Source organism: Chiloscyllium plagiosum, unplaced genomic scaffold, assembly GCF_037043375.1.
Source record: "Chiloscyllium plagiosum isolate Xiang-an unplaced genomic scaffold, Cpla_swu_hap1 HiC_scaffold_10, whole genome shotgun sequence".
NCBI lineage: Eukaryota > Metazoa > Chordata > Chondrichthyes > Orectolobiformes > Hemiscylliidae > Chiloscyllium > Chiloscyllium plagiosum.
In genome coordinates this window covers 30,694,037-30,708,206 of record NW_028270148.1, presented here as the reverse complement: position 1 = coordinate 30,708,206, position 14,170 = coordinate 30,694,037, and the positions used below count along the sequence as shown (strand labels likewise).

The 14,170-nt window shown below is 43.3% G+C and overlaps 1 protein-coding gene across 1 annotated transcript in view; it reads right to left on the bottom strand.

Moving 5' to 3' along the window:
- The window catches only part of LOC122552709 (ALK tyrosine kinase receptor-like), a 1,076,775-nt gene that overhangs the window by 377,829 nt on the left and 684,776 nt on the right, over positions 1-14,170 (bottom strand). Inside the window, exon 6 of the mRNA XM_087991243.1 lies at positions 7,475-7,606. Coding sequence (XP_087847369.1) covers positions 7,475-7,606 — 132 coding nt within the window. The remainder of the gene's footprint in view (positions 1-7,474; positions 7,607-14,170) is intronic.

Genomic DNA, 14,170 nt, shown 5'->3' with positions numbered 1-14,170 from the left:
ACCCAGGCATCTTCAGGACCTCTTCTGTACTACATCCTCAGGAGAATTCATACTCTCAACAAACAGTATTTCAAATCATCTCAAACATCAAAAATTGTAAGTACAACAAACTTTTATCTACCCATCTCCATAACCAGCACTCCTCAAACATTCCAGTAGATTCCCCTGGCCTCTGGAACTGCTCGGACGCCATTAGCCATGTGGCTGGTGCAGCTGCCACCCCCACGCTGATTGATGATGTCACTTCTGCCCCCACCATGGCCACTCCCACAGCCACTTCCACCCCTCACAATTCCTCATGCACCACATGTGACATCACTTCCACCCCTCACATCATCGCTGATGTCACACGCTCAGTGATTTCCACCCCCCTACTGCCGTGTTTGCCACCACTTCCGCCCCCACCAACGCCACTCACCCGCATTCTGCTGACACGCCCCCCACAGATTCCACTGTCACCATCCCCGCCCCCCAGAACCCTGAGGGGAACACCACCTCTGCTCATGACTCCACCCCATTCCGCCCACCATCACACCCACTCCAGTTACAAGCTCCACCCCCACTCCCAGCTCCACACCCACACCAGATCCTAGCTCCCAGCCCTGCCGAGTTTTCACCATCCTTCCAGACCTTCCCCTCACTGAGGACGAACGATCAGTCCTCAGCAAAGGACTCACCTTCACCCCCCTCCGTCCACGCATCAATGAATTTAATACACGCCGTGACATTGAACACTTCTTCTGCCGCCTCTGCCTCCGAGCTTACTTTCACAATCAGGACTCCCGCTCACCTTCCGAGGCCCCCTTCGCCCACCTCCAACACACTGTATCCTCCTGGACACCCCACGCTGGCCTTTTACCTGCCCTCGACCTCTTCATTTCCAACTGCCTCCGGAACATTAACCGCCTCAACCTGTCAACCTCCCTCCCCCATTCCAACCTCTCACCCTCACAACACGCAGTCCTCCAATCCCTCTGCTCCAATCCTGACCTCACCATCAAGCCAGCAGATAAAGAGGGCGCAATGGCAGTCTGGCGCACTGACCTCTACACCGCTGAAGCTAAACGCCAACTCGAGGACACCTCTTCCTACTGCCCCCTTGACCATGACCCCACCCCCCCCCATCACCAAACCATACAGAACCTCATCACCTCAGGAGATCTCCCACCCACAGCTTCCAACCTCATAGTCCGGGAACCCCGCACTGCCCGGTTCTACCTCCTTCCCAGGATCCACAAGCCTGACCAACCTGGCCGACCCATTGTCTCAGCATGCTCCTGCCCCACTGAACTCATCTCTACCTACCTCGACACTGTCCTATTCCCCCTAGTCCAGGAACTCCCCACGTACGTTCGAGACACCACCCACACCCTCCACCTCCTCCAAGACTTCAGTTTCCCCAGCCCCCCAAATGCCTCATCTTCACCATGGATATCCAATCTCTCTACACCTCCATCCACCATGACCAGGGCCTCCAAGCCCTCCATTTCTTCCTCTCCCGACGTCCCCAACAGTACCCTTCCACCAAAACTCTCATTCATTTGGCCGAACTGGTCCTCACTCTTAACAATTTCTCCTTCAAATCCTCCCACGTTCTCCAGACGAAAAGGGTAGCCATGGGCACACGTATGGGCCCCAGCTATGCCTGTCTCTTTGTTAGCTACGTAGAACAGTCGATCTTCCGTAATTACACCGGCACCACTCCCACCTCTTTCTCCGCTACATTGATGACTGCATTGGCGCCACCTCGTGCTCTCGCGAGGAAGTTGAGCAATTCATCAACTTCACCAACACATTCCACCCTGACCTTAAATTTACCTGGACCATCTCTGACACCTCCCTCCCCTTCCTGGACCTCTCCATCTCCATTAATGATGACCGACTTGATACCGACATTTTTAACAAACCCACCGACTCCCACAGCTACCTGGATTAACCTCTTCCCACCCTACCTCTTGCAAAAATGCCATCCCGTATTCCCAATTCCTCCACCTCTGCCGTATCTGCTCCCAGGAGGACCAGTTCCACCACAGAACACACTAGATGGCCTCCTTCTTTAGAGACCGCAATTTCCCTTCCCACGTGGTTAAAGATGCCCTCCAACGCATCTCGTCCACATCCCGCACCTCCGCCCTCAGACCCCATCTCTCCAACCGTAACAAGGACAGAACGCCCCTGGTGCTCACCTTCCACCCTACCAACCTTCGCATAAACCAAATTATCCGCCAACATTTCCACCACCTCCAAACAGACCCCACCACCAGTGATATATTTCCCTCCCTACCCCTTTCCGCATTCTGCAAAGACCATTCCCTCCGTGACTACCTGGTCAGGTCCACGCCCCCCCTACAACCCACCCTCCCATCCTGGCACCCTCCCCTGCCACCGCAGGAATTGCAAAACCTGCGCCCACACCTCCTCCCTCACCTCCATCCAAGGCCCTAAAGGAGCCTTCCACATCCATCAAAGTTTTACCTGCACATCCACCAATATCATTTATTGTATCCGTTGCTCCCGATGCGGTCTCCTCTACATTGGGGAGACTGGACGCCTTCTAGCAGAGCGCTTTAGGGAACATCTCCGGTACACCCGCACCAATCAACCACACCGCTCCGTGGCCCAACATTTCAACTCCACCTCCCACTCTGCCGAGGACATGGAGGTCCTGGGCCTCCTTCACCACCGCTCCTTCACTACCAGACACCTGGAGGAAGAATGCCTCATCTTCCGCCTCAGAACACTTTAACCCCAGGGCATCAATGTGGACTTCAACAGTTTCCTCATTTCCCCTTCCCCCACCTCACCCCAGTTCCAAACTTCCAGCTCAGCACTGTCCCCATGACTTGTCCTACTTGCCTATCTTTTTTTCCACCTATCCACTCCACCCTTCCCCCCTCCGACCTATCACCTTCATCCCCTCCCCCATTCACCTATTGTACTCAATGCTACTTTCTCCCCACCCTCACCCTCCTCTCACTTATCTCTCCACCCTTCAGGCTCTCTGCCTGTATTCCTGCTGAAGGGCTTTTGCCCGAAACGTCGATTTTACTGATCCTCGGATGCTGCCTGAACTGGTGTGCTCTTCCAGCACCACTCTAATCCCATCTTCAGTTACATTTTGTCTTGTTCATGATGAGGTTCATCTGATGAGTTCTTTATCACAGTCTCACTAGGTTCAATTTGTGGCTGATAATGGCTTCTTCCATCATGTCTACACACTTATAAACTAGCCGATCTCCACCATCACTTGCATTCCTCGAAGAGTGCTGACTATCACATATTGTCTGCATTGATACTCGAGCAGAGAAGTGAAAATGCCAAAGCCTGCACAACCATTTTATCTCCCAGATGAAACTAGCATGCAGGTTGCAGTCAGAAAACTGCTGCTTTCAAACAATTTCACTTGCCAGTATCCGTCTTGTGCATCTAGGTTTGTAAAGATTTTTATCTCTACAATTCATGACAATATTTCCCCTATGGTTGGCATTGAGTTTTGAGATCTCCTCAAAGCTTTATTGAAATCCCTTTGTACCTACACATATTCTTAGCTTTCTAAACCTTTTTCATTGCTACCATGCTGCTAATCAAACTATTTCTTAATTATTCCTTCTTTTCAAGTCCTCTGTCCTGAATCTCTCTACAACACATACAGACTCAGTCCCACATGGTCATTTATGTTGAAATGATATTCATCAGGAAAACATTGTAAAACCAGCACTGCAATGTTATGGGATCTCTTCAGCTTGATGCTCTGTGAAACATGACAAATCTCTTCTGGTACATATAGAATTATCAGTCCAACCTTTGGATTTGTTTCAGTTGAGATAAGTGGATTTTCCCTCGCATCTACCATCTAGATCTGCATCTCTTCATTCCCGTCATCGTATTGAGTTCTCAGTTTTGTTTGTCCGCTCGAAATGAATATCGTTGCATTGCATAGTCTCAATTTTACCTTCAATGGCATTATTTTTGGACCATCACATTTCACATAGCTTCAGTTCGTGAAACTCATAATGTTGTACAAATTACTGGGATCTATCTGACATTATATTCACTTGGTGTTCTCATGCAGTCATCATCCTGACAATCATAAACCACTTATCACCTCAAGATTGGACTGAGTCAATCCTGTTCTACAGTATAAAGGGATTCATCAATCAATTTCTGTCATTTTTACAGAAGCTACCTTTACAGACTTGCTTTGCTCCTTTCCAGCAAAGCACTTGCAGGCAAAGTTTCTTTCGTATCTTGCAGCTCGAACTCTGCTGTCTCTATGTTGAGCTTTTTGCTGACCCTTTGTGAAATACATCTTCCATTTTTTTGTTAGGCCTGGACTGTCTCACAGAATAGCACAAAGTCTCAGAAATTCTTCCACTATTGCTCTCTAGCTGATAATTGACAACCACAGAGCTTCAGCATTAGTCGTCAGCTTTCTCACCAGACATGTTCTCAACCTGGATGTCCCATCGCTGAGATAATCTTATTTTTGATATGACGATCTTTTAGTTGCCCAGACTCTCAAGGTTCGGCGAGACGTTGCAGTCAAGTCACTAAGTGATTAATACTCTCTATCACCTCTTGAGCTTTACTGTTTATAAAGAACATCAGTGAAAAATTTCATACCATCTTCAAGGTCTTCAAGATTCCTCGAGTCAGGCTTTTGTCTGCTCCTCAGTGATGTTCAGGGTGTACAGAAACATAATCATAGGAAATAGCAGCAGGAGTAGGATATTTGGCCCTTTGAACCTGCTCTACTATTCAATATGATCGTGGCTGATCATCTCATTTGTGCTTTATTCCCAAACCCTTTGATTCCTTTATTACTAAGAATCATACCTGACTCCTCTTGAAAACAATAACACTTTCAATATAATTCAGGCACTCTTTCTCGAGCTACTCTTTACTTTTGATTAGATTAGATTAGATTCCCTACAGTGTGGAAACAGGCCCTTCAGCCCAACAAGTCCTCACCGACCCTCCGAAGAGTAATCCACCCAGATCCATTTCCCTGACTGATGCACCTAACACTATGGACAATTTAGCATGGCCAGTTCACCTGACCTGCACATCTTTGGACTGTGGGAGGAAACCAGAGCACCCAGAGGAAACCCACGCAGACACGGGGAGAATGTGCAAACTCCACACAGACAGTCACCCAAGGCTGGAATTGAACCTGGGACCCTGGTGCTGTGAGGCAGCAGTGCTAACCACTGAGCCATTGTGCCACCCAAAACTCAATTTTTGTAATTACTGGCATTTCAACTGACCTGGACATTTTTGGATTGTGGGAGGAAACTGGAGCACCCAGAGGAAACCCATGCAGTCAATGCAAACTCCATAGAGACAGTCGCCTGAAGTGGGAATTGAACCCATTTCGTTGGTGCAACAAAAGAGCAGTACTAACTTGTTACCCTTATTTGTTCTGATTTTCTATTTACCTACGTGGCTACCTCACAATTTCCCATTGAGACTGAAAGAAGTTCCAACCTTGCCTCAAATCACTTTGTATGTCTACAGGAGCAGGGACTGAAACATTCCAAACCATACTGACACAATCAGCACAAATTTGTGACTAAAGTTTTTAATTATTTGTGTTTCTTACAGTATCTGGCTTAATTACAGCTCTTAAAATGCAGACAATTTCAGCTGCACACTCCTGACACCATATTCTACATGGAGACTTTAATGGCTTCTGCTATCATGCCTCGATACAGAATGCAATAATATCAGAGGTGACAATGACTGGTATGTTACAGTGTACAAATGCATTTATCCAAACCTTTGTTTCAAAACTCGTACGAAGAATCAAAGTTCACACATCTTTATGCTTAGTAATTTGCATTTTAAATTCTGCATTAGATTACTTCATTTCTTACATGGTTAGTCAGCCTGGTTGATCATCACATAAATATAAGAATGTGTAAATCAATAGATTTCTCCTCAAAACAGAAAGACATATTCATAGAATAAGATGTGAAACAATGGTAATATCCCTATGTTTGAGGTAGGAGGCCCAGGTTCAAATTTTATCTGCTCCAGAGGTGTGTAATAACATTACTGAATATGTTGATTAGATAATATTCACAGACAATGAGTGAATGAACCTGTCTCCACCACAATAGGGTATTTGCCTGCCTGCCTGTTTCTCAGCTGGGTGTTAGCCAGGAAGGATTGATTAGAAAAAGCAAAAGTAAAAATAGTTAGAAAGCTGAATGGGAGAAAAGAGTAATTCACCACGTGAAAAACATTCTTTGGAGTGGTTAAAGCATGCTGAGGGTGTTACAAATACACAGGAATACATAAATAAATTTCAAAGGAAACTATCAATCCAGGAAATCAGTACAGCAAATCAGCTTCCAGAAGTGAAAGAAGAATAATATTTTGGGTCTTGAATAATGTGTCATTTAGTGCCAGGGTTGCAAATAGAACTGCTGTACTGTAGCTCCTGGCAAGTCAAATTGTTTTACTAGTTTACAATGACAGAAACCTTGCACCACAGTATACACAACCTGTTAATCTGCTGTAAGAATAACAGGAAATGCTGAAAATATGGAGAAAATATGGAGAAGTTTCTGTGGGAATATAAACAGAGCTAACATTTCATGCCGGTAATTCTCCTGTAATCAGTGCTGAAATGTTAAATTGGGTTTCACTCCACTAATTCTGCCAGGTCTGCTGAATATTTCTGGTCTTTTCTGTTTTATTTCAGATTTCTAGCATCCCCAATATCTTGTCAAAAGAAGGCAAGAAGTCAATACTTTTTTTTTAACCTTGCACTCGTCAGCACTGAGATACAAGATTTGAAAAAAGAGAACACCAATTTATGCAGCATGAGAAGAGGGTGACAATTGGTTGGATCATGGTTGACAGGGAGATGCACAAGTAAGAGTTAACTGTCAATATTCTCAGACAAGTTAGGAACATGCTGATTGGTCAGGGAATGCAGCAAAGATTGGTAATCTCCATGAAAGCTTTCTTTTTCCACTGAAAAAGGTGCAATGTACGTATGGATTTTACTCTTGTTTTGCTCTTTCGTTCTTCAGTTTTTAAGGTGTTGACGGGGATCTGCAACTTTATGATCTGAGTATAATTACTAGCAGTCAACTTAGCCTGAAGTCGGTGACAGTTTCATTATTGTTTAAGTGAGGGAAGATTTCTGATTCGAAAGTGTTTAGAAACATCAGATTCAGATACAGTAGCGTGAAATAGCTGTCATTTTTCATTGCTTTTAATATTTAGACACTTTGAAGTGTGACAAATGCTTTCCACGTTTTTATGCAGAGAGGTAGATGTAATTTTACTCTGAAGATCAACTGATGTGAACTGGAAACAGAAAAAAAGTTCTGTTTTTGCCTAACAACATAGTACATACAGCACAGGAACCGTTTTTTTTTAACTGCAACCACTTAATTGTCTGTCATGACATCACTGGTGATCTGAGCATGCCTGTAAAAATAAAGCTGAATGAACTCACTGCAGACCGTTCCTTCATCTTCACCATTGCTGCAGTCGTTGTTAAAATCACACAGCTGCCTCAGTTTAATAGATACCCCATTCTGACAGGTGAACGATCCCTCGAGTGTTGTCCTAGAGCCTGTCAAAGGACCTAAAATATAACCACAAATGGAATTGTACATAAAATGCATTTTATTCTCTACCATAACATGAGTGATTGATAGGTCTTTATTGTACAGCCTCTGTGGAGTAAGATGATTACTCCAAGGTTGCCTTTGAGAGGCCAAAAAAAAAATCACAGCTTCTCACTACATACATTATTACTGATCACAGTTATGCAGGAAACTGAAAAGAAATGTTGTTAAGACAGCCTCAAAATAAGGTTACAGTATCTATACCACGGGAAATCATATGAATTTTAAATTGTGAGGAAAAAAAGACAGGTACATCATGAGAATAATAACTTGCATTGATATATCAGGCTGTTTTGGTGGTGGGGGCCATTTGATTAGGTGGGAGGCTTGTGCATTTGACCTGCATTCATTTGCGTCAGAAATGCCTAGTCTTCTAGACTTATTGCTGCCGAGGACTGTGAAGGCCAAGTTTGAGTGAATTTAAGACAAAGATGGATATGTTCTTGATACGTAAGAGGAGCAAAGGTCATAGGGAGAAGACAGAAGATTAGAGGTTGAGAAACATATCAGCAATGATCAAATGGCAGAGCAGACTCAATTGGGTTGAATGGCCTAATTCTTCTCTTATAGTCTTATAGTCTTATGGATTGTCAAGTGATGCCATTCGGAGGGCAATTCATGTATCCTTAAGAGCCTCATTCCAACATTACTGGTACAAATCCAGCCACATGTGAGGGCTCAACATGTGGGAGGCAGCACAAACAAACTCTGATGGGGTTGCTTACGGGCTTCTGGAGGGGGAACAGACCCTCATCATTTAAAGGCACTCAATGCTTGAAAAAGGGACCAAAGACTGGGCCCACTGAAAAGCACCCCTCTGTCCTTGCTACTGTCCTACCTTCCCCCACAATTATTTTCCTGCAACACTCACCTCTTCCTGGTTCCTTCTTCAATCTGGACCTTGGCTCAGGGTCATTCCAGCAGCAGCCACCACACTCTCAAGGCACTGTTGTTCAGTAGGGCTATCAGTCTCTGATTGGCCATTAGCTTTAACCTCGGGTTCTTGATCCCAGATTGAAACCTACCACTTTCCTGTTAAGTGCCTAAATGGCACAAGATGTGACAAGCTTTCCTGAAATAAGTAACGTGGAGGCCTTGCCAGCTCTCTAGGCAGTATGCTGAGACCACTGACTCCTCCACAAGATTCCATTCACAATTTCAAACAGAGAAAACTGTCACCAGATGCTTCACAAAGACTTAAAGACATACTGGAGTTTTGCCAAAGTATAAAAGAATGGTGAAGGAGATGAATTTCAAAGGATGCAGAGAGTTAGTAAGGAGGTTTAAAGGTGGGAATTCCAGCTAAGTCACAACTTGCTTGAATCTTATTTACCATTCTTACATAAGTTTTACAAAGATGGATTGGAAATTATACTGTGAAAAAGATATAAAGAGGTTGCAGACTGGATGAAAATCTGGCAGATAAAGTATAATGTGGGAAATGTTTTCACTTTGGCAGGAAGAATACAAAAGCACAGTTTTATCCAAATGGAGACCAGTATCAGAAACCCACAGTGCAGAGGGACCTAGTTGTTTCCATGCATGAGCCACAAAAAGTTAGCATGCAGATACAGCAAGCAATTAAGGCTAATGGAATGTGTTTTTTTATTATGAATGGAACTGACCATAAATGTAAGGATATTATGTTTCAGGTATACAGAGCACTATGAAAATGCCTTGGAGGCAGTTCAGAGGAGATTTACTGGATTGATACCGGGAATGAGTGGGTTGTCTTTTCAGGAAAGGTTGAACAGAGTGAAATTGTTTTCACTAGAGTTTAGAAGAGTGAAGGGCGATTTCATTGAAGTTTATAAAATTTGGAACATGGTGACAAGGTGGATGTGAAACTAATGCTTGCTCATGTGGGTAAGTCCAGAACCTGGGGAGGGAGAGGTTGAATATTCTTAAGATGGACGGACCTAGATTTTTGTTACACAAGAAAATCAAAGGTTATTGGGGAAATAGATGAGAATATGAAATTCAAAATTAGAACAATCAGCCATAACCTTACTCCATGGTAGGGGAGGAATGGCCTATTTTTATTCTTAATTATATCTTCAAATGTTTGATACCATTTTTAAAATGTATTAAGGGTTTATTAGTATTAATAATGTTTATGAATAGGTCTAAGATTTATCAGGATCAGAAATGATTTATTGGTATTGGTAACATGTCGTAGCAGCAGTAAGTTTTGTTAGCAGTAACAAGGTTATTAATTAATAATAGAGTGGCAAGGCTGCTCCAACCTCGAGAGAGTGTATCCTGTGCTAACTACAGGATGCTCATCATGTTCTGAATGATCATTTATGCAGGAAATGTCATCAGTTGCAGTAGCATGAGCTCCAGGTTTCACAATATGAGCAGCAGCTGGCATCACTGCGGTACATCCGTGAGACTGACAGCTATGTGGTAGCATGTTTATAGACATTATCTCCCCACAGCTTACCACAGACTCACAGAATAATTACAGTGCAGAATGAGGCCATTTGGCCCATTGTGACTGCACTGGCTCTTGCAGCATTTTGACTTAGTGCTAATCTCCTCCTGCCTTTTGACCATAGCCCTGCACACTGTTTTAGGTTAAATGCCTCAAGTGACTGCCCCAATTGAACATACCTCCACTATACTTGGATGCTGTGCCCTTTAGGTCCGAACTGTGTTAAAATGCTTTTCTCAACTCATGTTTGCTTCTTTTGCAAAACACTTGACTCTGCCTTCTAATTTTTGATTTGTTTATGAGTGAGAACATTTTTTATTTACTCCATCCACAACTTTCAGAATTTTAAAACTTCTATCAAATCTCCTTTCCAAGAAAAATAGTTCCAACTTCTCCAACTTTTCCTTATAACTGAAGTGTCTCATCTATGGTACTATTTCTGGATATCTCTTCTGCATTCTCTCTAATACATTCACATCTTTCCTATAGTATAGCACCAAGAAGTGCCATCCAGTACTTCAACTGATAGCTAACAGTGTCTTATAGAAGTTTGTAAAAACCTTCCTGCTCTGGTACTCTATGGCCCTACTAATGAAACCTAGGATACCATATACTTTACAGCTCTTAATCTGTACTACCACCTTTAACAATTTGCGTGCATATCACCCAGATCTCACTCGTTCGGCACATGCATTAGAACTGTAGCCTTTATCTTATTCCATGTCTCCATATACGAAAATGCATTGCCTTAAACTTCTTCAATCTGATATTCATCTGCCACCTATCCATCCACTGCATCAACTTGTCAATGTCCTTTTGAAGTTTGACATAGTCCTCCCTACAATTCCAATTCTTCCAAATTTTGTGTTGTCTGCAAAGTTTGAAATTCTCCTCTTCCTAAGGTTCAGATCATTTATACATAAATCAAGAGTTCCAATGTCAACCTGATGGAACACCATAATAAACATTCTTCTTGCTCAAAAAAACATCCATTAATTATTACTGTCTGTTACCTATTCCTTATACAATTTTGAGTCTATGTTGTTACTGTACCTTCATAGCCTAGGAGTTTCCTCACAACTCTGTTGAATGTCACAATATCAAAAACTTTTGAAAATCCATAGAGACCATAACCACAGCCTTACCAACCCTCTCTGTCACCTCTTCAAAAAACTCCAGCATGTTAATCAGACACAGTTATCCTTTAACAAACACTTGTTGAGTCTTCTGAATCAATGTTTCCATGTGTCTATTAATTCTTATCCCAAATATTTATTTCTATACGTTTCCCCACCACTAAATTTCAATTTACTAGTCTGAAGCTGCTAGACCTATCTTTACAACCATTTTTGAATAAGGGTGTAATGTTCACAATCTTCTAGTCCTCCAACTCCACCCCTGAGTTCAGACAATAGAAGATTATTGTCAGTGCCTTTACAATTTCCATGTTCTCTTTCTTCAATATCCTTGGATACACCTCATCTGTTCTCATGCCTTATCAACTTTAACTATTGAAAGCATATCAATACCATCTCATCAATTTTAAACTCTTCAAGAGACTGAGCTTCTTCCTCTGTCACCATGGCCTGGGCAGTATTTGCCTTGCAGATAAAGACAGATGCAAAGTGTTCATTTGACACTGAATCCACACTTCTTTGCCTCTTTGTAAATCCCTTTTCAATCTCCAATCAGCTCTATTTCCTTCTACTACCACCTTTTTATTGTTCATGTGCTTACAGAAAACTTTGGGGTTTCCCTTTATGTCAGCTGACAATCTTTATTCACAATCTCCCTTTGCTTCTGGTCTCTATTTTCTCACCTGCTTTCTGGGCCGTCTGTATTCAGCTTGGGTCTCAACTTGACACCTGGTATAAGTAACACTTTTCCTTCTTTAACTTAATTTCTATCTCCTTTGTCATCCAGGGAGCTCTTGATTTGTTTGCTCCACTTTTCCCTTTTGAAGGAATATACCTTGACTGTGCCCAAAGCATTTCCCCTTTGAAAGTAGTCTGTTATTCAGAGACTCTTTTCCAATAACCTTCAGCTCCAGTCTATTTTGCCCCATTGAAGTCAGCTTTCTGCCAATTGATTATGCATCCATACCCATCAGAATGGTAGCAGGGCTCTCTGTTTCTTCCTGCAATAAAGGCCTGAGTCACCCCATCCATCAGCACCCTCCTCTGCCTGGCTGAGCTCATACTCATTCTGAACAACTTCTCTTTTAACTCCTCTCACTTTTTCAGGTGAATGCGGTGTCCTACATTTGACCCGGTTATGCTCTCTCTTTGTTGTGTATGTGGAAGATTCCTTGTTCCAGCTCTATTCCAGTCTCCACCCACAGCTCTTCCTCCGATATATCAATGACATCATTGGTGCTGCTTCCCTCTCTTGTCCGGAATTGGAAAAGTTTATCTATTTCACTTCCAACTTCCACCTTGTTCTCACCTTCACCTGGTCCATCTCTGACTCCTCCCTTCCCTGCTTCCATTTCTGGGGATAGGCTGTCCACCAATATTCATTACAAACTGACGAAGTTACATCGTTACTTTGACCATACATCCCCACATCCTACTTCCTATAAAAAGTCTATTCCATTCTCTCAGTTTCTCTGTCTCTGTTGCATCTGTTTTGATGCCAACTTCGACAAAGAAACCTCCAAAATGTTCACCTTCTTCCTCAACTGAGGATTCCCCAACACTATGGTTGACAGGGACTTCAGCTGACCCATCTCCTGCACTTTGGCCCTTACCCCCATTTTTCTCTTTCACAACAGCTGCAGGGTTCCCTTTTCCTTATCCAAAGGATCATTAGCTGCCATTTCCACCACCTCCAGCCACATATTCTCTTTTCCTTCTGCAGGGACCTTTCCCTCCTCCTTCACTCCCAACATGTCTCCGCAGCCCCTTGGCACTTTCCCATGAAACCACAGAAGGTGTAACACTTGCACATTTACTTCCTCCTTCCAAGGGCCCAAACACAGCTTCCTGCTGAAGCATTGATTTTTCCTGCACTTCACATCATTGAGTTTACTGCATTCGCTGTTCACAATGTGGTCTTCTCTACATTGGGGAAACAAAGCATGGATTGGATGACCACTTTGCAGAACATCTATGTTGTGACCACAAAAAAGACTCTGACCTTCCAGTTGCCTGCCACTTCAACTCACCACCATGTTCCTTGGCCAATATCTCTGTCTCAGGCTTGTTGCAGTGCTCCAGGGAAGCTCAGTGCAAACTGAAAAAACAGCACCTCATCTTTTGCTTGGGAACTCTGCAGCCTTCTGGGCTTAATATTGAGTTCAACAATTTTAGGGCTTGAAGCACTTTCTCCCATGTTCTTTATTGCCACCCTCACACCAGGCCTTATCTTCACTTGGACTGCTACCCATTGTCAGCTATTAATAATCCCATCAGCAGCTATTCATTCCTCTAGACTAACCTTTACCACTCTTTTACCTGTCCAAACGTTTTCTCTCTCTTTCGGCTCTATCGTTACTCTCCCCACTTGCCTACTCCATCTTCTGCGTAAATACCAACCTTTCCCGAGCTACCTTCCGTTCTGAAGAACAGTCACTGACCTGAAACATTAACTCTGCTTTGTTTCCACAGATGCTGCCAGATCTGCCAAGATTTCCCAGCAATTTTTTTTTTTGTTACTGGTTTGTAGTCTCCACCTTTTTACTTAATTATGTTTTTGCTGAATTGATCAATTCCACCATCATCCTAAACTTTATGATACAATGGCCTCATTTCCCAAATGTTACTCCAGTGTCTGTTAACCTTCTTGGCCCAGGTCATTCCCAAGAACGGGTCTAGACTGCTTCTTTTCTTGTTGGACTGGATTTACTGTAGAAAATTCACCTGAACGCAATCTAGGGATGCTTGTCCCTCACTGCTCCTTATTCCACCACCATCCGGGTCTACATACTTGTAAATTAAAGTCCTCCATTTGTATTACAGTCTGATATTTATAACTCTTTGAAACTTCCTTCCAGACTTGTTCTTCTGTATCTTTCACAATAGTTGGTGGTCTATAGATTACCCTGACCACTGTGATTGTACCCTTCTTACTCCTCTCTCGCCAA